The sequence below is a fragment of the Lates calcarifer genome, linkage group LG14, assembly GCF_001640805.2.
Source record: "Lates calcarifer isolate ASB-BC8 linkage group LG14, TLL_Latcal_v3, whole genome shotgun sequence".
Lineage (NCBI taxonomy): Eukaryota > Metazoa > Chordata > Actinopteri > Centropomidae > Lates > Lates calcarifer.
Window position 1 is genome coordinate 710,924 of NC_066846.1, and position 26,709 is coordinate 737,632.

Below are 26,709 nucleotides of genomic sequence, written 5' to 3' on the forward strand. Positions count from 1 at the left end.
ATTTTTCCATTTTTTAAAAAAAATTCTGGTGGTTTTATATTTATATTTTTTAAGCTGCTGATTTTATTATTTGTTTGTGGTTTTATGATATGTGCTATTGTTTTTTTATGTTTTTTATTTGTGTCTTTATTGTGTCGTCACTCTGTGCTATTTATTGGTTTATTTGTGTTATGTTAACAGGACTGAGTATTTGTACACAAGTAGCAATAACTATGTTAATAAACATGTTTGAAGGTTTATAGGTATGATCAGCTAATACATGAATAATCAATCAGCGTAAAACAGCAAAAGATACAGTGGCATTAAAACAAATGAATGAATATATCAGCTCCACATCTCTGCCTTTAAGTCACAAACATTTTTAGCATCCATTCAAATCACCAGAGAGAAAAAACATTTTCTTCTTCCCCTCTATTCAAAGTGTTTTAAAACCTATTTATTGTAGTTCTTCAGCCATGTGGACAGGAAGCATGTGTGGCCTGGCTGCAAGGTTCACTTAGTGCATCTTTACAACAATTCACAGTGCAGACATCCCTACCAACAATATATTTATAGCACTATGCAAGACTCAAAGTAACATATGATGTTCACACTTTTTCATACTGTTTTATTTATTGTCAACTTTTGATTTTACTTTTACTTGAGCATACTGTATTTCATCATAAGTAACACACAGTGCATTCAGAAAGTATTCAGACCCCTTCACTTCTTTCACGTGTTGTCATGTTGGAACCAAACTCCTGGAGAGGGGCTAGACCCTCTCCTTTTCTTGAATTGCCTAGGATGTGAGGTGTGTGGGGATCATTTTTACAAGCACAAAGGTAAAAATGATTCACATTTCCAATGCTGCAGTTTTATGGCTGTGCATGATATCAATATTGTGATCTTTACCCAGATCAGTAAGGTCAACACAGGGCATTTGACACCACAGTGGTGCAGTGGTTAGCACTGTCACCTCACAGCTAAAAGTTTCCAGGCTTGAGTCCTGGTTCTTCCTGGGCTTTTCTGTGTGGAGTTTACATGTTCTCTCTGTGCCTGTGTGGGTTTCTGCCACAGTCCAAAGACATGCAGTTTAATTGGTGACTCTAAATTTGCCACACGTGCAATATCTTGTATGGCTCTATATGTCTGCCCTGTGATAGACTGGTGATCTGTCCAGGGTGTACCCCACCTTTCACCCAGTGTCAGCTGGGATTGACTCCAGCCTCCACAGTACTAATGGATGGATACCTTCAAAGACAGAAAAAATCTCTTTTTGACAGCAGAACACTTTTTATTTATATGAAGCACATCTAAATAATTATGGCCGAAACAAGTAACATTGTGCAAAATTGCAATATAGTCAATCATCATTGTGCACTAACTTCTGCCTCCACTCTCTTTCTGCCTCAGATTTTTATCATCATTGGCTGACAGATATCTGTACTCACTCACCAAACTGAAATCTGCTTGAAATTTCAGGCATGAAGGTGCTTGCCTAGTAAATATTCATATTTCAAACAAAACCATTCCTAGGTTTAAGGTAGTGGACTGTTCATTTACCAATGTGGTCCCAGTGTCAGTGTCTCTGTTCTGCTCAGTCAGGACGAGATGTTGTTAAAGCAAACTACTAATTTAATAATGACTCACTACCTACAGAACTAGGAAGTACCACCCAAAACACCCAAAGTTCCTCTGTGGAGAACTGAAAAGTTACATGTGAAGTCTCCAGTTTTAAAGTTGGATGGTGGGTCAGTGTAACTGAGAGGTGTTTCTTAATGTTTAGCCTTTCATGTATATATATATAAACATAGTAAATATCTGCCTATCCAATTACAACACTAACCACTAACTGCAGTGTCTGAAATGACCACAGAGAAAATACCTCTCTAACAGCGGCAACAAAACTGAACATTACAACCATAAATACTGAATATATATATTAGCACTTTGACTTTAAAAAAATCAAAAAATAAATCAAGCAGCAATGTAAGCAGCTACAGCTGGTATAAATGGCTTAGAAGGCAGCAAAAGACATTAAACTGAGGAGCCATGTGTTTGTAGAAACAGTTAGGATCCAGTCAGTTTCACTGCACAGCTCAGGCATCCCAGGATGTCCTGATCCTAGGTCTGCTGATCCTCATCTGTGGAAAGAATGAAACAAAGACAATTACTGAAATGTACTAAAATACCACAAACACTGATCCTGTGTTTTTCTGTAGATATTGAACTGACTGGCAGGTTGGATGAGAGGTCTCTGAGGGGCAGAGCCACATTCCCATTAGAAAGTGGAGTATCGTGTCTGGGTGCTGTTTGCAAAGAGGGGAACATGCTCACTGATGAGCTGGGCAGTCTGTTGTCAACAGGTCGTCTGTAATCACCTGGATCCTTCCTGTGGCTGGCAGAGTCTTCTTGTGGGAATGAGGGATTTCTGTAACCTCCTAATTATAGCACAAGAGTGAAGGGTTATTAAAGTCACATTCCACCAGAATACATTTGCTTATGCTTATAAACTGCCTCATCAACACAGATGTATTCTGCCTTACAAATGAATACAACAGTAACTAAGGGATAAGTGACATTAAGAAACATAGTTTTCAGGACAAGTTGAGAGACTGTCACAGAATGCTGCTCGTGTTGGTCTGTGTGGATAATGTCATAAAACCTGCTCTCTATGAAAAGTGTTCTGTTTCTGTCTGTTCAGCTGCTATTCATATTGAAATCACTCATAAGTCATAAATGATAACTGTGTTGTAAAGTTGCTTAACTACACCAAATCACATGAATCCTGCTAATACTATATTTATCAAAGGATAAGTGGTGTTTCTATATGTCAGCCTGTGATAGACAGGTGATCTGTCCAGCGTGTTCCCCACCTCTCATCTAGTGTCAGCTGAGACTGGCTTCAGCCCCCCCAACCCTCAAAAGATAAGTGTTACAGCTTATGGGTGGATATCATCAGGGTTGAAAAACAGGGCACAGTGGTTTGGATTAGACAGGTATGGTGCTTATGCCTTTGTGAACCCTAAATCATTGGTGGGATCAATCAGATGAGTGGTGAGATAAACTGATCAAAACAATCAGGTAGTGAAAGACTTGCATCTACATATAATTTGTCAACAATATACACGACCCAGTTTCCCTTCTCCAGTGTTACCTAACAGTTTTTTTTTTTTTTTTTTTGTGTTCAATATTTACGATCGAAAATCCTGTTTGTGGAGTACACCGAACATGGCGGACGACACTGTCTCTTGTTTGTTATGCTTCCATTTTCAATTTGCTCACCTCCTGATTGGCTATCGTTCTGTACCACGTGATAATCCGCACAGAGCGTGCTCGGCTCTCCACTGTGTTACCCCCACACAACATGATCAATCATAAATACTGAACATGTTTAATATGTATCAGGGTGGTTCTGATCGTCTTCAGAGCTGTAGTAATTAATTTAAACTAAAATGTATAATAAACTTACCAGCATTATATGCATCAAGTGGGCTGTTGGATCTGGACCACTTAAAGTCCTCATTAAACCACTGGTTCACCAGCTTCTCTTTAATGTCTCTCCTCCTGCAGACAAAGATTTACTTACATCAAATGTGAATTTAGTCCTAACGTACTAAATACTACAGGCAGCAGTGGAGTTAATACAGGAACAAGTAGGAACATGATTACAAACTTACAGGTAACTAATCAGTACAAGTACATGGGCTGACCCAAATGCTTCAGTGCTTTTACCAATGCCATGGTAATCAGTGTCCAAATCAGTGTTTGTTTGTTTTTTTCAACTGCAGAGTTCTTATTACTTGTTGTTGCTGTTATTATCATTATCATTATCATATTTTCTAAAGCTACAACACATTTTTGCCAATAATGTCAGTGTACAGCTTACTGTGTTTGCTTGTGATTGTTGATCAGCACATGTGCAGTCAAGGCTCCAATAGTCACCAATAGAAAAGCCAGGGTCACACTTAGCCCTGCGTAGAAAGCAGTCCTCTGTATAGGGAATCTACAGTCATTGCCCAAGTACCAAGTGGAATTCACAGCTTGACACCTGAAACAGAAAGAAGGAAGACATAAACCAATAGTGAACAGCTGCACAAAACTAGTCCCACAAGTCAATATGAAGAAAGTTTAAAAATATCACAAATATTATGTAAAAAATGTATGATAATTATGATGATTAATTAGGAGGGGGAGTCTGAAATGTTCACATTCTGTACATAGTGACTTTGATGGATTAAAAAAAAATACATCAGTATTTTGGTGGTAGACTTTAGAATTTAGACAGATTTACACATTTACTTTGACTAACATTTTTTACCACCACTGACTTATAATGACTTTAACATCCTACACAGACAGGGCAGTAGTTCACTTTTAAGACCTAATCATCAAGGGTTTTTCATCTTTAAACTACTAAATATTACATTTCATCCAGTTCCCTCTATTTTGTTACTTCAGATCCATCACTCAGTTTATGCCATTTCTACATGTGCAATGGGAGTACTGAAATACAATTGAGAATAATGCATCTTAATTAAGATCAAAAAAAGTAGTTTGAATCTTTTGTTGATTTGGTAAGCCTATACCTCTGAATAAAACTTAATTTCAAGTGGTCTGGTATTGACAATTTGTGCTTATTAACTTCAAGCATCTTTAATACCATAATATAAAGTAACTAAACTAGATTTAGTGGATATTTTATAAGTGTTTTTTTTTTTAAATTTGAGCTGAGGGGAGTAAGTATGTACAGGATCTGGTGTCACCAGCAACTGAATTGAGCACACAGATGCATCAACGTTGAATGACGTCTCCAGAGCAAGACAATCAGAATTTGTGTAACTATGGCAGTTAGCTTGATAGTAGGCACAAAATTAACAGATAAAGCTTTTGTAAATGTGTAAGTGCAAGGCTGTATAATTTCCTGAAGCAGTACATACCAATGAATACAATGGTACATAGTAAACTTGGAAAAACATAGCCTTTGTTCGGACAGCAGCAGTGGAGAGACAGAAAAGGCAGGGGACAGGGGATGGCTTGCAGCAAAAGGCCCAGGCAGGATTCACAGCCCAGCAGGACATAGGCACTTAAACAGGTGAGCTACTAATGTGTCCATTTTGTTCATAAAGCACAGCTTACTCGCACAGAGGTCCCACGTCCCTGTATACTCTGCAGGTTCCCTTATTGTAGCATGTTTTAGGACGTGAATGTAGACTGTTACATATAGTCACACATGTGATCACTCCATGAACAGGTACAGGTTCGTAGAATTCAGCAACATCTGGATTGTTCACCAACTCTTCACATACAGCTGGTGAGAGAAAGAAGTCAAATGTGAATTCAAACATATCTGTTATAAGATGCTTTTAATGTTCAATTTAATATTTATATTAGCAGGTTAGTATGTGTACCTAAAGAGGTCAGTGAGTGTGTATTTTAATGAACAACACAACCATGCATACAAATGATTGTAATATATGACTGTAAAATAAGAAGTCACAAAGAAAATTGTGCGTGTGAAAATATTTCTTTGGATATATTTAAGTGTATATATATAAGTGTTATATGAAGGGGTTGCCCATAGACCCAGAAGTATGAAATGTGGAAATATTGCTGGTCATCAAAGCTTGGCTTTATCATTAAGTAAGTCAACATACCCTTCTTTTTCTGTAATAATCTTTCAAGCAGAGGATAATACCCTATATATTCTGGCTAAGTGTGTCACTCCCTTAATGTGGTGGCCACATTATAGAAGATAGAAATATGACTGCACAAAGGCCGATGCTGACCATTTTCTTAGAAATACCAAATAAGTTTTTAACTTCAAACTCTCTGTATAATCACTCAAAGTGTTGAACGTCAACAGCTATATAATATGTCCTTCTCCTTAGATGGAGAACTTATCAATCACCCGTCATATACCAGGTGTGAACCTCTAAATGTATTTCAGGCGTTGGGCAGGGCACACTAACATGATATGCCAGGATCAAGTGGAAATCAACCATAAATAAAAAAATAAAATAAAATAAAAAAATTAAAAAAAAAATCTTCATTATCTTCCCCAAACATTAAGGTGTTGGCTACATAAAGCTGATAACTTGTGAAACCAATGTGTTTCATTCAGCTAACCATGATAATTGTTTTGATGCTATGTGTGTTTTTACAATGAATAAACAAAAATCTACTAACTACTGTACATGTTGTATTATGACAATAGCAGAAATAGGAACTGAACTGCAGTAAGGAACCTTTCTAAAAACCTGTAACTAGCAAGGATTCAGGAATAATACCTATTGACAGGACACTGAGTTTACTGTCTGGTACATATACACCGATCAGCCATAACATTATGACCACTGGCGGATGAAGTGAATAACACTAATCATCTTGTTATAACACAATGCTCCGCTGTGGAACCTTTGGTCCTGACATTCATTTGAACGTTACTTTGTCATGTACCACCCTATACTGTCACAAACGAAGCACACACCCCTCCAATGGTAACAACACTCCCCTGTGTCAGGGGCCTCCACCCGCAGGATAATGCTCCCACCACACCACAAAAACTCCCCAGAAATGTCTCCAGGAACACGACAAAGAGCCCAAGGTGTTGACCTGGCCTCCAGGCTCCCCAGATCCCAGTCTGACCCAGAATCTATATATGTATGTGAGTATATGGGTTTGTACAGGTTTGTAGTACTAGTAGTTGTAGTAACACTAGCAATCTCAGCACTGAGCGCATTCAGCTGTGGCAAGTAAAAAAAATCACCACCTAAACTGTTTAAAGCAAGTTACACTTCGTCACACAGTACTTAGGTGAATTTGTTACACAAGTCAAGGTTGTTTTATTTATATGGATGACAATTAATTTGGTGACACATAAAAGCTGAGTAGTCAGGAGAAGGTGAAAGTTACTCAGTATTTGTATCAAACTTGCAAAAATAACATTAGAAGAATTATTCAGTCAATCGTTTTGGGCCATCATATTTGTAGATCTACTGAGGATCTTGTGCTAAGCTTTGTTCAGTCATGTACTGATCATCTCTGGTGGTCATGGCTTTCATCAGCCCTCTTTCCAGTAGCAGCTCATAGCAGCTATTAGGAAGAAAACTCACTCTCACTCCTGCACAGCACAGCAATTAAGTTTATAAAGCAAAAACATGTGGCTGTGGGTTTATCAGCTTTTCACTGAGGTCTTTCTACACCTACCTGATCAAAAAATCTACTAAAACAATTAACTGAATTTTAAGGAATGCCATGAATTACTAGTCACGAAAGTGTGAAGAAGTCACTCACTCATTCACACACACACACACACACACACACACACACCACACACCACACACACACACAGTGAATACATACATCCCAAATCCACCTCTGTTGTATTCACTATGGGTTGATCTGTGACATTGTAAGGACAATCTGAAAAACAGAAGAAAAAATGACTTTGCATTATGTGTGTATACCATCATATATATGTAGACTGTCAACAGAAAATGTCCAACAGTTTTTGATCAGAGGAAAAAGGAGTTTAAACCAGCTAAAACTTTGATTTATTGCTGTTTATAAAACTCGTAAAACTAGTTATTTGAATGACATTCTCATGATTTCTCAACAATGCATACTTTACATGATTATGTGTCTTACCCCCTGTACAGTCAACAAGCTCATTCACAGCCTCCTTAACTGCTTCAAAGTCATCCAGATACTGTTGTTCAGAGCTGGCATTGTTTGGAATTACCAAAACCACATCATGAGTGACACTAATACTGAAACAGAGAGAATTTCATAGGAGTAAGTATGGGTAATTCATTATTTGCATTATTTTCATGATGATTTTACAAATATGCAGCATTGGTGACAACAACAGAACTTTCTGGGAGACAAACAAACTCATGAATATGCCAGTAATTAGTAAAAGGAGAGATTCTCAAGTGACCACTGTAATATGAGGTGAAATGAGGGTGTAGTGAGAAATGGAGATCAAGGTAGGTAATTTTCAGTGGTGCTGCTAGCTTGTATATTTATACTGCTCTCTACAGTAAAGAGAAAAACAGTAAACAGTAAAGCTCAATCTGCTGTATTTCTTTTAGGTTTCAACCCTATTTAGTGTTGTCAAAGCAGTAACTTCACTGTCATTGAATGTAATCAGTGCAAATTTTTCAAATTAAAAATGATTATCATGGGTTAAAAACCAAAAGAAAGACTTGGAGCAAGCCAGTGTTTTCTCTAAAGGATGATGACATTATACCCTTCATAGGAATTCATTCAAACATAGCTGCTAATTAGAATTTTAAAAGATGAAATATTCATCAGAGTTTCTACTCTGTTATGTTTTATGTGAGAATAGAAACTAACATTTGTTGATGCACCTTATTTAAAAGTGCTTACTGTGTGTCTCATCTTTCCATATCATGCCCCAGTTGTCTGTCTGTTGTGGTACCAGTATAAATTGGCAATGTACAGAGATTCTTTCATCCTTGTACCTTCTAGTTAATCAGATTGTGTAAAGAACATTTAAGAATAATTTCAATTGAAGTAACTTTCCAATTTCAGTATTACAGTTGTATTATTACTCAGGTTATTTATTTTGTGGAAAGAGAGTTCCACCAACTCAAAAAGTATTACATAAATAATAAGGCAAAACTCAAACATGAGCTCAATTAAATGAAATATCAGTTCATTTCAATAATCATTGCATACTGAAAAGGCAATATTAAACAATAATGGTAAGCCAGCAGTACACATGCTAGCAGGCTGGCACTTGCTCAGGTGATTGTAGGGGTCAACAGCTAAGTGTTTTGCCAATTTTTCCAGTATTTGCAGAATCATGTAAGCAGTTTTTTTCTAAATGCAAAGTATTTGTTGTCAAAATGTCTCAGATAATGACTCTTTACAACAATGGTGAGCTGAAAAGCATCTCAGAATGAACAATGCATCCAGCTGTGAGATGCATGGATTACCACAGCATCAGACCATGTGAGAACCCTATTGTGTTCATGATACCTTATTGTGAATATGTTCCGTTGAAGGGCATATCTAGGGCTCTACGGCAAATTTTGATGTTTCGCCATTTACCAGGAAGTTGATGTAATACATTGTCTGATAATACATTGTCTGATCTGCCCCAAATTTTACAGGTTTGACAACAGACCTGTCCTGAATACATCTATAGTATATATATAGTATAAACATATAATCATAGCACCACCTATTGGCAACAGGAAATTATGTGTTTCATCCAAGTGGGTTGATCTGATTCACCTCAAATGTGGTCAGACAAGCATTAAGATCATAATGGTGACTGTGACTCTTCATGGGACACCCTTACTGTGTCGCCATGGCGAATTTCAATGCTTCACCATTAAACAGTCAGTTGTTGTAACTCCTGCATGCACTGTCCAATCTGCCCCAAAATTGACATGTTTGCTAACTGTCATGGCCTGAACACATCTACATGCCAATATTCAGGTATAGTCATAGCACCACCTGATGGGGGCAGTAAGGGACTTCTGACTCACTCATTCTGTGTCTGGCGGTCATGCAGTTGCAGAACTGCATCGTATGACCTGCGGGAACCCCGCAGCCAGAGGTCCCTCAACAGGCACATAGGATGCGAGGGCCTGTTCAATGCTGCTTGCAGCTTTAATTATTTTCGTTCAGTTTATTATTATTATTATTATTAAATTAAATTAATTAATTTGCAGACGCGTCAGGCACGGCGAAAAATTACATAATTTAGGGATCTTGAGCATGGGCGTGGCAAAATGGCCTCGATAGCGCCACCTACATTTTTAATTTTTTTTAAACCTAAAAATCTGAAAATGTGCACACGTATGTAACATCCCATGATGCACCAAAAAGTCTCTTGGAGCCATATTCTAAACCCAACAGAAAGTATTTTTATTTTGACTGGAAGATGACAAAATTGTGTCTTTTTGGCCATTTCCAGGGGTCGTGGGAATACGAACTCTTCCGAGACGCATTATCCGATTGACTTCAAAACTTAATAATACGTTATTAAGACACGGACGATGTTAAATTGTACAAGCTTTTGAGTTTTCATTGAAGGGCGTGGCCGTTCTGGCCCCTCAAAGTTCGATCATTCGTCACGGAACAGAAAGTTGCATTAAACTTGCTGTATTTCAGCCATACCTTGTCCAAACTGCATCAAACTGTACAGTATTGTTAATGGTCCCTAACTGCACACATCCATATGTCAATATTCATACAACTGTTGTAGCACTACCTATTTATAGCAGGAAATGACATATTTCATAGTGTGATGTGCAGTTACAAGCAGGGTGACCGGGATTCACTTCAAATGTTGTCAGGACCTCCTTAAGGCCTTCAGGAAGACTTGCTGCGAAAACTGTGAGTTTTGGTCGAAGTGTGTGCCTGTTCTGGCCTGTCAAAGTTGGAAATCGTTCAGCTCAGAATTCTCTCAAGTTCTGGAGCAGTTCACTGCTTTATCCTATAGATGGAGCCATTGTATTACTCTCTGATGGGTTTTTGGGAGGGGGTATCTGTGTGTGTGTGTGTGTGTGTGTGTGTGTGTGTGTGTGTGTGTGTGTGTGTTTGAGGGGGGAAGGGAGGAGGAGTTGATCACCCTGTTTTAACATGTTCTGATGCCACAGGGAGAATACAGTCAAAGAGCTGCTGTCACAGATGCTGAGCTCTGAAAAATAATGTCACAGAAAATAATTAGCATAAAAGCTTTTATTTTAAATCTTTTGTTGGCACAAATTCAGGTTTCTTACAGTGTTTTCCTCATTGAAAACTAAATTCTACCTCAAATGTATCAATAAAAATCTTTTGCAGTTAAAGTCACCAGTTTATAGTTTAGTTTTAATAGCATTCCGTGTCACTGATGTGCCTTTAATTATCCGTTCTATCCTCCTGAGACCCGGCCCATTCATTTATGTCCTTTATAATGGACATTTTGTTCACCTTTATCTTTCTTAAGTATTTGGAGTTACCCTTCCAAGCCAAAGATATAATCTGCTCCTTTTTTCTTGTTTTCTAAATTTAGTTCTATTTTCACACAGATATCGTCCTGTTGTCCTCTACAATGGACATGCTGTGAAATTAAAATAAAAAATATATTTAAAAAAATTTAAATTGTAAGGTGTTTTTTTTGGCCCAAATAGATAGGAAATCCCAAAAAAACAGAAATTGTAAGACACTTTTTTCCCTTGGTTCTCAGGAGGATATCAGCGTTCATTTATGTGTTTATCTTATGGGGGTGAGCCACCTCACAGGTTGGTTATATTACCTGTTGACCTCAGCTCAGTGAGCTAAGACAATGTTTAATGTAGTGTTTTTTCTGATATGAAAATGGATATTATTCAACACACCCAGCCCCAGCAGGCCCCTTTTCAGAAACTCATATCTGCAGATGTCAAAGCTGGCTCAAAAATTTAAACTGGCTTCAAATTAATTTGAAGGAATTGTAGGTTATTTTGAATTCATGTAATCATACTCCATCACCCTTTCTGTTTCTTTCTATCTCTCTCTACTCATCTTCTCCCATATGTCTCCCCTTGACCATAGGTGAGCGTGGATTGATACTGTCTTTAAAGTTTGGTTTTGATCAGTTAAGAAATTACACATGGGGTCAGCTGATATTTTCATGTTTCACAGTGACAGGAAAAGTGCACGTCTACGTCCACCGGGGTCGAGGTAAACCAGCTGAATATAAGCCACGCAAGTTGACAACAAGTGCATTGAAAAGTAAAAGCTGCTGGCCTTTACTTTTTCTTTGTCAAACCACCTGTTCGGCCAGCAGTTAGTAAAGTAATATTTTCAGCGTTGTCCACAGTCTCATGACATGTTTAACACAAAGCACAGCACGCTGGTTAAGCTCATGGCAAACTATTACTAACAGCTAAAATGAAAGCTTGTCTGTATGTAGTCTAACTGGTTAGTTTGTCACTAATCTCCAAATTTTGCAAATTGCTGTAAACTACACTCTCTTAAACCAATAACAGTCTGAGCTGGACTGATAGGGGTCTGTATGGATAAAGATAAAATCCTAATGATACCCATCCCTACAGCTGGTTAGTGGCTTCGCCCTGACTTTAGGCAGATGAGCAATTCACTGTTCAAATCACTTCATTGTAAGCCTTGTTTAAGCATAAATTATTTATATATGCACGCAATAACTGAACTATTACAAAAAACAAAACTGCTTTTACTCAAAACTTGTAAACTCAAGTTAAAACTGAATTTTATCTCCCAATTTACATGCAGTATAAACACTTCAGTAAAGATTTGAGCTGTCACTTGAGAAAGCATCATGCCAAAAACAAAAGAAATCTCTGTAGACTTGAAAAAAAGAATTGTCGATGCTCAGGAAGCAGGAGAAGGATATACAAAGTTATCACAGCATTTCCAAGGGTCAAGAACTCAAATGAGAAGTGTCACCGAGAAATTCAGAGAGCCACACAGTAAAGAACAAGCCTGGCAGAGGTAGGAAGCGAAAGATTTCAATGACCCTGGAAAGAAAACCAGTGAGAGACCTGTCTATAGACCCCATAAACACTGCCAAGACACTAGTGAATGACTTAGCTAAGTAAGGAATTGTAGCTTCAAAGAAGATAATTATTAGAGCTCTGTACGGGAACGGACTGTGAGCTTGCAGACCAAGAAGAACTCCAAGGGAGTCAAGGACAACCTGGAGAAAGATTATGCATACTGAAAGCATGTCCTTTGGTCAGATGAGACAAAACTAGAGCTCTTTGGCCATAGAGACACTGCCTGTTTGGAGGAAGAGGGCAGAGGCATACCACCCGAAGAACAGCGTCTCCGTAGTGAAACGCAGTGGTGGGAATATTATGCTGTGGGGACACTTCAGTACATCTCAGAAGTGGGAACTGTTACGCCAGTGTATGCCCCACGACCTGCGTTGCCAGTTTCCTGCGGTCGCCACTTCCCCGACGGGCGCAGGGTGTGAGGGCCCGTTCAATGCTGCTCGCAGCTTTAATTGTTATTATTATCGAGACAAATAAATCACTTTTTTGAGGGCCAAAACAGAAACTTTGTACAGGTGTCAGACCTGGTGAAATTTTACGTATTTTAGGAGTCTCATGGGAGGGCGATGCTCTATAGCACACCCCGGGAGCTTTAAAAAGTGTTCACACAATAGGCTTAGTTTGTTGTAGCATTATGTTGGAGCATATGTAACATGTCCCGATGTACAAAAAAATCTATAAATGTCAACCAACAGTAAGTCAGCCATTTTGATTTTAATAATACAATTTTGCTTGTTTTTTGCCATTTTGGGACATTGATTATATAGACATACATAGATTTCATCATATTGACCTCAACCTAGGTCAGGATACCCTAATGAGCTTGTGATTAAAACTTATTTACAGATTTACAGAATATCGAGAGGCGTGGCTGTGGTGGCACCTCAAAATTCAGTGTCTCACCATGAGACAGGAAGTTACATTTAACTTGCTTTAGCTCAAACATACTTTGTCCAATCTGCCCCAAATTCTGAAGTTTGACAACAGGCCTGTCCTGAAAACATTTACATTCCCGTATACAGGACAGGTATAGTCATGCCATACCACGAAATCAGATCTATTTCACATTTGGTCAGAAAGCAGTGAGAGTACTTGTCAAGTCTGAAGCCAAAAGGAAAGAGGCTTGAGCCCCTGCTTATCTGTGCAGGTGGCTGCCTCCATCTGTGATGGAAACACACAACTGATGGAAGCAGTAAGTGACTTTTGACTCATTTGTTCTATGTCCGGTGGTCACGTGGGTGCGGAAGCATGTCATACGACCTGCAACAACCCCTCTACCACAGGTCCCCCGACAGGTGCTGGGGTGCAGGGGCCCATTCAATGCTGCTTGCAGCTTTAATTACTTTTGAATTCCCATTGCTGGACTACGTCTCAACAGGCAAAAATACCCTTACTAGAAATCTTTCTGATAGTGCGGTAGCTAAATTCAAGGACTAGATTCCTTATGCCCTAATTTCGTTGCCATATCAAAATTTAACAGAAGACTCCTATACTAGCTTTGTTAGTAGACAGCATTGCAGACTCACTGCGTACAACTTTAGACTCTATTGCCCCCCTAAAAAAGCAATAAAGCAAAAGAGGCTAGCTCCATGGTTTAACTCTTGAACCCATGTTCTAAAACAAACAGCACAGAAACTTGAAAGAATATGGCGCACCACCAAACTGGAGGAATCCCACTTAGCCTGGCAGTCTTAAAATGTATAAGAAGGCCCTCTGTAATGCCAGAGCTATACTATTACTCAGGTTTCTTTTCAGCAAAGTAGCCAGGCTGACAGAGAGTCACAGCTGATCCATGTATTACTATAACTCTCAGTAGTGATGATTTCATGAGCTTCTTTAATAATAAAATTTGAACTATTGGAGACAAAATTCACCACCTCCTGCCCTCAACCACCTTTGAGTTAAGTCAAAACACAGGACCCCTAGAAACAGCTGTACAACCTAATCTAGACTGTTTCTCTCCCATTTACCTCCACCAGCTCACTTCAATTATTTCTTCATCCAAACCTTCGACCTGTCTTTTAGACCAAATCCCAACCAGCCTGCTTAAGGAAGATTTACCCTTAATTAGTAACTCTGTACTGGATATGATTAATCTGTCCTTATTAACAGGCTATGTGCCACAATCTTTTAAAGTAGCTGTAATCACTTGTGCACTTGTGAAAGTTACTAATGACCTCCTAATCGCATCAGACAACGGACTTGCCTCTGTATTTGTCTTGCTAGATCTTAGTGCTGCCTTTGATACCACTGACCATCACATTCTTTTACAGACACTGGGGCATTATATTTTTACTTTAAACTTTAAAGTAACCACACTAAACTGGTTTAAGTCTGATCTCTCTCATAGGCTTCAGTTTGTACATGTTCATGACAATTCCTCAATGTACGAAGAAGTCAGACATGAAGTTCCACAAGGGTCAGTGCTTGGACCAATTCTATTCACCTTGTATATGCTTCCCTTGGGCAACATCACACCATAAACTTCCATTGTTATGCAGATGATACACAACTAGATTCAGTCACTGACGCCTAGTGAAACCAATCAGTTAGCCAAACTTCAGGCAAGCCTTAGGGATATTAAGACTTGGATGACCAGCAATTTTATACTGCTGAACTCAGACAAAACCAAAGCTATTGTATTTGGCCCCGAACACCTCAGAAATACATTTTATAATGATGTAGTTATGCTAGATGGCATTGCCCTGGCCTCCAGCCCCACTGTAAAGGATCTTGGAGTTATCTTTGATTAGGATGTATGTCCTTTAGCTCCCACATAAAACAAACTTCCAGGACTGCCTTCTTTCATCTGCGTAATATTACCAACATCAGACACTTTCTGTCTCAAAAGGATGCTGAAAAACTAGTCCATGCATTTGCTACTTCCAGGCTGGACTATTGTAATTTATTATTATCAGGCTGCCCCAACAAGTCTCTAAAGACTCTGCAGTTGATCTAAAATGCTGCAGCACAATTACTGAGAGGAACTAGAAAGAGACCATATTTCTCCTGTGTTAGCTTCTCTATATTGGCTCCCTGTCAAATCCAGAATAGAATTTAAAATTCTCCTCACCTACAAAGCTCTTAATGGTCAGGCACCATGATGGGATTTTCCATGATGCACCAAGCTTCTCTCTTTCTCTCTCTATCTCTCTCTCAGTATGGATTCATATCCCATAAATACATGTTACTAACTCGATATCTTCCCTTTCCCATAGTTTTGTGTTCTTTTGTCTCTCTCTCTTCTGTCACTCTTTCTGCAGGTATTTCCAGAGCTATAGAGTCTGATCTGTGATGACAAGCCTCCTGCTGCTCCTATTTAGAAATTATTAGTACTGCTTCTTGTATTACTGCCACTATTGCATTTAGGACTTTGTCACTATTATTATTACCTCTTTTGTATTTTTGATAGTCGAGGCAGATGGCTGCCCACCCTGAGTTTGGTTCTGCTCGAGGTTTCTGCCTCTCAAAAGGAAGTTTTTCCTTGCCACTGTGGGAACTGTTGGGTGTCTCTCTGTAATTATACTAATCCAAAGAGTACGGTCTAGACTCTATATAAAAAGTGCCTTGAGATAACTTCTGCTGTGATTTGGTGCTGTATAAATAAAATTGAATTGAATTAAATTTAATCAGTATACTTATATATGTATTACAATATGCATGCTAATGTGTCAAATAACTTGATTTGGATGTTATCAGTGTAAGATCCTTAAAGGTGTCTGTTATTACCTGTCAGCTCTTGATGTGATACTGTAGATAGCAACAGCTTCAGTTGATAATGTCATCTGAAATAAAGATAAAACAATTAATGGCTAGCATTACTATCTGATCTCTGATTGAGTATTTTGCTGGAAAGTTGTCTGAATTGCTTTACCTCTTCCACAGCATTATCTGACAATCTGACTAAAGGGCGTCCACGGCTAAGAAAAAAGAACAAGAGAGAAAGTGTAATTAAAAAAAAAAAAAAAACTAGAACTAACTAAAATTAGTCAATTTTTAACAGTGTTTCATTAAAACAGAAACATTCTGTACAAACAAAATAATTTCTCTATGTTCATTGGGATGACCATTACTGTGTTTTTAATGCATAGCAGAATACAGTGATAACAATAAATACATTACCTGACACTGGTTACTACCACTCCTTTAAAGTTCGCTATGTTCTTTTTCTGGTAATATGTCTTCATCTGAAATGGTAACAGCATAACACAGTGTGTCCAGTCATAATCACCATTTTGCTTTTCAGAAGGAGTTCCTCTTTTGCTAAAATTTCTCTGCTATTTTGGCCATTTACCGCGGACCTAGTACCAAGGCCTTTTGGAGTTGGAAATGAAACAATATTATAGCGGCTTTTATCTTACTATTGTTTCAACAAGACAAACTCTTTGGCAATAAACCCTCTGGCTGCATGGTGTATTAATTTATAGTAGTCATTAAAGCTAAACTGAAAAGCCTAGTGTGTTTAAAAATTGCAGATTTGCCTCTCTTGCTTTTCTTCCAGTCACCACACAGATAGTCATGTAAAATTCCAGATGTTACACAATATACTGCAAAAGTGAAATGATAGCATAAAGGTTGCTATATGTTGGAATTACTGACTGGGTGTGTCCATTACCTAGGTTGCTGTAATCCACAATATCTCATTCAATTAATTTACCTGATCTGTGAAGTTTCCAACAAACTCTTTGTATTCGGATGATGTTTTGTCGTCATATTTGTCATTAAATTGCTGATTGATCTCCACATGAACCAGGACTGACCTGTTGAGTGCATCTGCAAAGAAATTGAAATGTATTGGACACCATAAATGAACAATTTAGGATAATAACTGACTGCAAAATTGTGCTCAGTAACTTTTATTTGCAACTAAAATGACAGAGCTTGTATTAATTTGTCAGTACCTGGTTCAACCATTTCAACGTATTGGCAAAGCTTTCCACTAAATCCAGCAAGACATGTGCAGTTAAATCCATTGAAATATCCACCATTTTGGCACTTATACGACTCTGCTGTTGTGAATGGTTTAGTGGTTGTTTGAGTCGTTGGTGTAGCAGGTGGTGTTGTTGGTAGTGTGGCTGGCAAATCAGTTGGTGGTTTGGTTGATGGTATGGTTGGTCTTACAGTTGGTAAGTTAGTTGGTGTTATGGTTGATGTTGTGGTTGGTTCTGTTGGAGGTGATGATGGTGGTCCACTTGGTTGAGTAAGTGGTGGGTGAGAGGTTGCCTCAGTTGATGTTGTGGTCTCAGCAGATTCAGATGTTACTGTGTTGGTTGGACTGGGATTAGTCGATTCAGATATTAAAGTTGTGCCAGCAGTCACAGATGTTACTGTATCTGTAGAACCTGTAGATTCAGATGTCTCGGCAGGCTGTGTGGTTGATGGTTCAGGTGCTGTGGTTGTCACAGCAGGTTCAGATGTTACTGAAATGGTTGGACCAGTTGATTCAGAGACTGTGGTGGTTCCAGCAGGCTCAGATGTTACTGTCTCTGTAGAATCTGTAGCTATAGGTAGTGAAGTGGTCTCAGTAGGATCAGATGTAACTGGAACAGTTGGACTGGTTGATTGAGAAACCATGGTGGTACTGGCAGACTCAGATGTTGCTGTATTTGTAGAATCTGTAGATACAGGTAGTGAAGTGGTCTCACTAGGATCAGATGTAACTGGAACAGTTGGACTGATTGATTGAGAAACCATGGTGGTACTGGTTGGCTCAAATGTCACTGTATTTGTAGAACCTGTAGGTAAAGGTAGTGAACTGGTCTCACTAGGATCGGCTGTAACTGGAACAGTCGGACTGACTGATTGAGAAGCTGTGGTGGTGGTGCTAACAGGCTCAGATGTTGGTGAATCTGTAGAATCTGTAGGTATAGGTAGTAAAGTAGACTCACTAGGATCAGATGTAACTGGAACAGTTGGACTGATTGATTGAGAAACCATGGTGGTACTGGTTGGCTCAAATGTCACTGTATTTGTAGAACCTGTAGGTAAAGGTAGTGAAGTGGTCTCACTAGGATCGGCTGTAATTGGAACAGTTGGACTGATTGATTGAGAAACCATGGTGGTACTGGTTGGCTCAAATGTCACTGTATTTGTAGAACCTGTAGGTAAAGGTAGTGAACTGGTCTCACTAGGATCGGCTGTAACTGGAACAGTCGGACTGACTGATTGAGAAGCTGTGGTGGTGGTGCTAACAGGCTCAGATGTTGGTGAATCTGTAGAATCTGTAGGTATAGGTAGTGAAGTAGACTCACTAGGATCAGATGTAACTGGAACAGTTGGACTGATTGATTGAGAAACCGCTGTGGTACTGGCAGGCTCAGATGTTGCTGTATCTGTAGAATCCGTAGGTAAAGGTAGTGAAGTGGTCTCACTAGGATCAGATGTAACTGGAACAGTTGGACTGATGGATTGTGAAAACATGGTGGTACTGGCAGGCTCAGATGTTGCTGTATCTGTAGAATCTGTAGCTATAGGTAGTGAAGTGGTCTCACTAGGATCAGATGTAACTGGAACAGTCGGACTGACTGATTGAGAAGCTGTGGTGGTGGTGCTAACAGGCTCAGATGTTGGTGAATCTGTAGAATCTGTAGGTATAGGTAGTGAAGTAGACTCACTAGGATCAGATGTAACTGGAACAGTTGGACTGATTGATTGAGAAACCATGGTGGTACTGGCAGACTCAGATGTTGCTGTATTTGTAGAATCTGTAGATACAGGTAGTGAAGTGGTCTCACTAGGATCAGATGTAACTGGAACAGTTGGACTGATTGATTGAGAAACCATGGTGGTACTGGTTGGCTCAAATGTCACTGTATTTGTAGAACCTGTAGGTAAAGGTAGTGAACTGGTCTCACTAGGATCGGCTGTAACTGGAACAGTCGGACTGACTGATTGAGAAGCTGTGGTGGTGGTGCTAACAGGCTCAGATGTTGGTGAATCTGTAGAATCTGTAGGTATAGGTAGTAAAGTAGACTCACTAGGATCAGATGTAACTGGAACAGTTGGACTGATTGATTGAGAAACCATGGTGGTACTGGTTGGCTCAAATGTCACTGTATTTGTAGAACCTGTAGGTAAAGGTAGTGAAGTGGTCTCACTAGGATCGGCTGTAATTGGAACAGTTGGACTGATTGATTGAGAAACCATGGTGGTACTGGTTGGCTCAAATGTCACTGTATTTGTAGAACCTGTAGGTAAAGGTAGTGAACTGGTCTCACTAGGATCGGCTGTAACTGGAACAGTCGGACTGACTGATTGAGAAGCTGTGGTGGTGGTGCTAACAGGCTCAGATGTTGGTGAATCTGTAGAATCTGTAGGTATAGGTAGTGAAGTAGACTCACTAGGATCAGATGTAACTGGAACAGTTGGACTGATTGATTGAGAAACCGCTGTGGTACTGGCAGGCTCAGATGTTGCTGTATCTGTAGAATCCGTAGGTAAAGGTAGTGAAGTGGTCTCACTAGGATCAGATGTAACTGGAACAGTTGGACTGATGGATTGTGAAAACATGGTGGTACTGGCAGGCTCAGATGTTGCTGTATCTGTAGAATCTGTAGCTATAGGTAGTGAAGTGGTCTCACTAGGATCAGATGTAACTGGAACAGTCGGACTGACTGATTGAGAAGCTGTGGTGGTGGTGCTAACAGGCTCAGATGTTGGTGAATCTGTAGAATCTGTAGGTATAGGTAGTGAAGTAGACTCACTAGGATCAGATGTAACTGGAACAGTTGGACTGATTGATTGAGAAACCATGGTGGTACTGGTTGGCTCAAATGTCACTGTATTTGTAGAACCTGTAGGTAAAGGTAGTGAAGTGGTCTCACTAGGATCGGCTGTAACTGGAACAGTCGGACTGACTGATTGAGAAGCTGTGGTGGTGGTGCTAACAGGCTCAGATGTTGGTGAATCTGTAGAATCTGTAGGTATAGGTAGTGAAGTAGACTCACTAGGATCGGATGTAACTGAAACAGTTGGACTGATGGATTGTGAAAACGTGGTGGTACTGGCAGGCTCAGATGTTGCTGTATCTGTAGAATCCGTAGGTAAAGGTAGTGAAGTGGTCTCACTAGGATCGGATGTAACTGAAACAGTTGGACTGATGGATTGTGAAAACGTGGTGGTACTGGCAGGCTCAGATGTTGCTGTATCTGTAGAATCCGTAGCTATAGGTAGTGAAGTGGTCTCACTAGGATCGGCTGTAACTGGAACAGTTGGACTGATTGATTGAGAAACTGTGGTGGTACTGGCAGGCTCAGATGTTGGTGAATCTGTAGAAACAGGTAGCGAAGTGGTCTCACTAGGATCGGATGTAACTGGAACAGTTGGACTGATTGATTGAGAAACTATGGTGGTACTGGTTGGCTCAAATGTCACTGTATTTGTAGAACCTGTAGGTAAAGGTAGTGAAGTGGTCTCACTAGGATCGGCTGTAACTGGAACAGTTGGACTGGTTGATTGAGAAACCATGGTGGTACTGGTTGGCTCAAATGTCACTGTATTTGTAGAACCTGTAGGTAAAGGTAGTGAACTGGTCTCACTAGGATCGGCTGTAACTGGAACAGTCGGACTGACTGATTGAGAAGCTGTGGTGGTGGTGCTAACAGGCTCAGATGTTGGTGAATCTGTAGAATCTGTAGGTATAGGTAGTGAAGTAGTCTCACTAGGATCAGATGTAACTGGAACAGTTGGACTGATTGATTGAGAAACCGCTGTGGTACTGGCAGGCTCAGATGTTGCTGTATCTGTAGAATCCGTAGGTAAAGGTAGTGAAGTGGTCTCACTAGGATCGGATGTAACTGGAACAGTTGGACTGGTTGATTGAGAAATCACTGTGGTACTGGTAGACTCAAATGTCACTGTATTTGTAGAATCTGGAGGTAAAGGAAGTGAAGTAGTCTCACTAGGATCGGATGTAACTGGAACAGTTGGACTGATTGATTGAGAAACCATGGTGGTACTGGTTGGCTCAAATGTCACTGTATTTGTAGAACCTGTAGGTAAAGGTAGTGAAGTGGTCTCACTAGGATCGGCTGTAACTGGAACAGTTGAACTGATGGATTGTGAAAACGTGGTGGTACTGGCAGGCTCAGATGTTGCTGTATCTGTAGAATCCGTAGGTATAGGTAGTGAAGTGGTCTCACTAGGATCAGATGTAACTGGAACAGTTGGACTGATTGATTGAGAAACTGCTGTGGTACTGACAGGCTCAGATGTTGTTGAATCTGTAAGTATAGGTAGTGAAGTGGTCTCACTAGGATCAGATGTTACTGAATTAGTTGTATTGGTTTCTTCAGGTACCAAGGTGATGTTAGTAGGATTAGAAGTTACTGTGTCAGTTACAGGTGTAGACTGAGATAGTGAAGTGGTTTTTGTAGGCTGTGATGTTAATATTTTAGTCTGAGCTGTGGATTCAGGTACTGTGGTCGTCTCAGAAGGGTGTGTTGGACTAGTTGCCTCAACTGCTGGTGTTTTCTCAGCAGGTTCAGATGGTACTAAATTGGTTGGAGTGGTTGATTCAGAAACTCTGGTGGTTCCAGCAGGCTCAGATGTTACTTCGTTGCCGTTCAAACTGTTAGTTTGAACAGTTTGTTCAGGTACTATGGTTGTCTCAGCATGCTTAGATTTCACTGAATCATTTCCAGCAGTCTGTCCAGGTGCAGAGATTTTAGACCACTGTTGTTCACGGATTGAGAAATATTCTGGGAAAAGAAAGTAGTCAAAGAGATTAATGTTTTCTAATTAAAGTCTGGGTTAGATTGGTTTTCAAATATGAGCTCGAAGGTGAGAACACATTGTTTATACACACAAAGGTGTGTGGAAAAATGTATGCAGGGTGGTCAAAAGAGACATCTGCCACTACTGAAATATTCTGAATATGTAGCACAGACTTTGACAGGAAAACTTGTGCAATTCTAGTCGCACTGGAGGCTGTAGTTATAATCAGGGGGGCTAAATGACTTGACAAAAATGACTGAAATGCATCCCCCTTGTTGACCTGCCACAGACCTCAGTCTGTACAGGTGAGCAACAACGTCTCCAGTGTCATCTCCCTGAGCACCAGCTCCCCTCAGGACTGCATCCTGAGTCTGCTGCTGTTCACCTTGATGATCCACGACTGCTGCGCCAGGCCCTACTAACCACATTGTGAAGTTTGCAGAAGACACGACAGTAGTGGGCCTTATCCTGGACAACAACGACCTGGCCTACAGAGAGGAGGTGAAACATCAACAACTGGTGGACTGGTGTAAAATCAACAACGTGGCCCTGAATGTCAACATAACCAAGGCATCATCATCGACTTCAGGAGAAGCCAGACCAGTCACACACCACTCCTCATCAATGACACAGCAGCGGAGATAGTCAGCAGCACCAAGTTCCTGGGGGTACAGATAACAGACACTGACCTGGTTCCATCACACCAGAGCTCTCGTAAAGAGAGCTCAGAAGTGCATGCACTTTCTGCGCCAGATGAGGATAGCTCACCTCCCCCCTTCAATTCTCACCACCTTCTACAGAGGCACTATAGAGAGCATACTGACCAGCTGCATCTCTGTCTGGTCAGAAGCCTGCAGTGCCTTTGACTGGAAGTCCATGCAGAGGGTGGTGTGGACAGCAGAGAAAATCATTGGGACTGCACTCCCTCCCATTCAGGACACTGCAAAAAAAGGCTGCCTGACCAGGGTCCATAACATCAGTACAGATCCCTCCCACCCCCACTATGGACTGTTCTCGCTGCTGGCCTCTGGAAAGAGATTCTGCAGCCTTCAGAGCAGAACAGCCAGGTTCAATAACAGCTTCTTCCCGGAAGCCATAAGACTGTTGAACTCAAAATAAAATCCCCCCACCCTCCCTCACACATCCGCACACACCTATATGCACCTACACAAGGACTGCTCCACTGGACTGCTCCATACTCAGGAGTTCTAGTACTTTTGCTGTGCAATAACAACACATATGCAATATATTTAATATATTCTATATTTTTATAGTATTTTATATATATCTGTTTTTTATATACCTATTTATTTTTTGCACCATTCTATTTTTATGTACAACACTGGCTTCTGTTTTATTTCTGCACTACTCAAAGCCAATGCAACGAAATCTCGTTCTGATGTGCACTGTACAGTGTTAATCTGAATGACAAATAAAGTCTGTCTAAGTCTAAGTCTAAGATGGTGATTTCCAATGCAGTGACTGCCATTTTGTCTCAGGATTGTACTGAAAGAAGAAGTTTCATCGCATGTAATAAAAATTTGGGTTTCCACAAATTTGCGTGTGTTTTTCCTTTTGATCAGGAGTCAGACGTTTTGGGACGTTTTGGGTCAATGGAGACCATTTCTGCTGTCATTCTTGTACTGAGTTGTGGATCATTTCTAACAATTTCTTCAATTTGTTGAATGTATTCAGAAGTTTTTGATGTGCATGGACACCCAGAAAGTTCATTGTCTTGGACATCCTCTCTGCTTTCACAAAATCTTTTGTGCCATTCAAACATGCAGTGTTCCCCATACAATGTACGAAAAGATTCGGCTGCTGTTCAGTTTCACCAAAAAATTCAAGTTAATGCATTGCTCAACTTTTAAGCGAATCATTTTCCGACACCTTAGTAAAAACATGTGTACTTCAATCAGTAGCAAGCAGTGAACCAAAGACGTCACTTCAAGCTCATGACATTACATGACATTAACTGGATCCATGGTCTTTCCCAGTCTTCAACCAAAGTGCTTTTGTTGCTTAAACCTAACCACAAATTTGAATTCCAATCACTGGTGTCAAAGTCCTGAACTCTGTGTGGGCACCATCCTTCCCTGTGGTCCTGCTGTGGTACATAAATGTATGTAAAGTTGCCTCTGAACATAATCCAGGCAGCAATAATGTTTGTCAACACCGGGAAAGCAATTTAGTGGTGATTTCGAGGGTTGCTCTCTGACTGAGGCTCACATCTTCACTCTCCACAGAGGTCATTTTTGACAGGTCAACAAGGCTTGTTGTAGCACTGCCACACAGACAACACCTGACTGTACCTGTCGTTCCCTGCCAGATAACCCCATGGTCTCTGTGTGAATCTCGACTTCCACCATCATCCACATGGATGATGAAAAGCCACCTTCAACTGAACCTCTCTAAGACTGAACTCTTAGTCAACCCGGCCAACCTTCACAATATCATCACCTGTTCATCTCTCACCCCAACCCAGGTCATGAGAAACCTGGGTGTCTTGTTTGATGATGATGTTGCATCTGCCTCCCAGCTGTGCTGCTTTACATAAAAAATCATTCTCAGCACACTACCAAACTCTCCTTCTCCCTTTGTGCACAGTGAAAACATTGCAAATTATCCACAATCTGGTCTCTGATCAACCTAAAAGGTCACATGTCATTGTGCTGCTCATTGACCTCCACTGGCTACCCATGACTGCCTGAATCAAATTCAAGTCTCCTACAGAGAGACCTATGGGTATGCACTATCTACTTGAACTCAGTCATACAGGCTCCTGCTCCCTCTCAGCTGTTGTGTTCTTCCAAGGATGGCATCACCACCCCTGCACATAAGGCATTCTCAGTCTAGTTCTGGTTTGTGGTTCCCTGATGGTGAAATGATCTCCCAGATACTGTCAGGGCAGGAGTGCTCCTCTCTACCTTCAACAATCTTTGAGGACTCAACTCCTCTGAGAGCTCCTCCTCTCCTAACACATTCAACACCCTAACATGCTTAAATAGCATTTCTTTAATTTATTTCCTTGTCCTTTTCTTATAAATTTAGCATTTAATATTTACTTCAAGGTGTTCACGCTGCTCTGAAGTTTTAGTGTTGTCTCTCACTTGTACATCACTTGGGATAAAAGTGTCTGCTAAATGATTAAATGAAAATGGAAATTAAACATGTTAAAAGTTCATTTGAGGGTAATAATGTGGAAACTGTAGGATGATTTTGGACATTATGTCAGTCCAATAAAATATTAATATCTATAATCATTATAATTCTCTGCACTACAAATTTCCAACATGCTAGACTGAGGTTTTATCAACATTAAGAGAAAATGTTTTAATGAATTCTTATTATTAGTTTTCCTGTAATATTCTCTCCACTACATGGGTGTCCCCAGGAAACATCTTTTAGATTATTTAAAAAATTAATAAATTGATTATGTAACTACTAAGACACAAACACCAGGGAAATCTCAGCAATGGATCATTCTGTGAGAGAGGGAAACTATTTCAAATGAAAGAACTGTGAGCACAGTGGAAAAAACAGCTGGGTGCTGAGGGCATTTTAGTGCTGAGGATGTTAAGCACTGTCATTGCTAGATTTCATTTCATTATAAATTCAATGTAGCAAGAGACAGCGACAGAGAGCACACCTGCATCACCTTCAGTGATAGTGACAGATGTCAAGGTGGAAATGTCTTGTTATAATGTGAGAAACACATTGATATGACAACAAAATTTTCCCATTTTTCTTTTTCTGGTGTGGCAGCTACATGCATCTGAACAGTGCCTGTTGCCCCAGCCACAGTAGTAATGGGGAAATCTATTATAGAGATATTAAAGACATTTTACACTTAAAGTGACATCCTTTGTAGTGGACATTACAAAAATTAAAGAAAGACGTGTCAACATTAATAAAATGTTGATTTAGCCCTATTCCTACCTGGAAAAATTAGATTTTTATGGGTGAAAAATTCTCATATATCTTACCATCAGCAGGACATAAGCAGATGAGGAAAGCAGAGATAATCAGGAGATGTGAAGAAAATGCCATAACCAGATTATATCCCAGCAACAGTGTGTGATGAATGACACAAAATGCTCAAATCCAGATGAAGAAACTGTGAAATGGCCACATATGTGTTTATCACAGTGCACTATGTACACTTTTGTAAAGTGGATGACTTCAGTGGGTTAGTTCTTTCTTAACACACCCACCCAAGTTCAAGGTATGAAGAAACCCCACAGATAGTGGGATTGACTAAGATAAGAGGAGCAACTGTCATACAAAGCCACCTGAACATAATGCAGGTTTATTACACATCGTCCTTCACGTATCTCAACCACATTCTTTTACACTCCAGGTATAATCATTCAGTCACTGCAGAGGATGGGAGAAAGGGCAGTCACTCTCTCTATTCCAGTTTTTCCCCCATAAAACTCTTACATTTTGTATTTAATGAATACCTAAACTTCAAATAACT

General features: G+C 39.9%; 1 protein-coding gene across 11 annotated transcripts; it reads right to left on the reverse strand.

Moving 5' to 3' along the window:
* Window positions 1–1,252: 1,252 nt before the first annotated feature.
* muc3a (mucin 3A, cell surface associated) lies at window positions 1,253–26,384 on the reverse strand. 11 transcript variants are annotated; one of them, XM_051075557.1, is made up of 15 exons: window positions 26,216–26,384; window positions 21,023–22,213; window positions 19,856–20,308; window positions 17,417–18,130; window positions 17,173–17,288; window positions 16,638–16,702; window positions 16,390–16,435; window positions 16,245–16,300; window positions 7,630–7,751; window positions 7,345–7,404; window positions 5,119–5,290; window positions 3,869–4,030; window positions 3,452–3,546; window positions 2,215–2,420; window positions 1,253–2,123 (listed from the first exon to the last, which is right to left on the reverse strand). In XM_051075557.1, exons 1-15 carry the CDS (start codon window positions 26,277–26,279, stop codon window positions 2,079–2,081), a joined length of 3,567 nt encoding a protein of 1,188 aa, XP_050931514.1. In that variant the 5' UTR covers window positions 26,280–26,384; the 3' UTR covers window positions 1,253–2,078. The 11 variants fall into 11 exon arrangements, with proteins under 11 accessions (XP_050931514.1, XP_050931511.1, XP_050931505.1 ...); XM_051075554.1 differs by having other exon boundaries at window positions 17,417–18,493; window positions 19,703–20,308; XM_051075548.1 differs by having other exon boundaries at window positions 17,417–19,582; window positions 19,703–20,308.
* Window positions 26,385–26,709: the final 325 nt, after the last annotated feature.

Coding starts and splice junctions, on each gene's coding strand:
- muc3a (XM_051075547.1), bottom strand. CDS start 26,279: ATGGCATTTTCTTCACATCTCCTGATTATCTCTGCTTTCCTCATCTGC. Junction 22,214..26,215: donor CTGCTTATGTCCTGCTGATG/GTAAGATATATG, acceptor TTCTTTTCCCAG/AATATTTCTCAATCCGTGAA. Junction 7,405..7,629: donor GCTTGTTGACTGTACAGGGG/GTAAGACACATA, acceptor TCTGTTTTTCAG/ATTGTCCTTACAATGTCACA.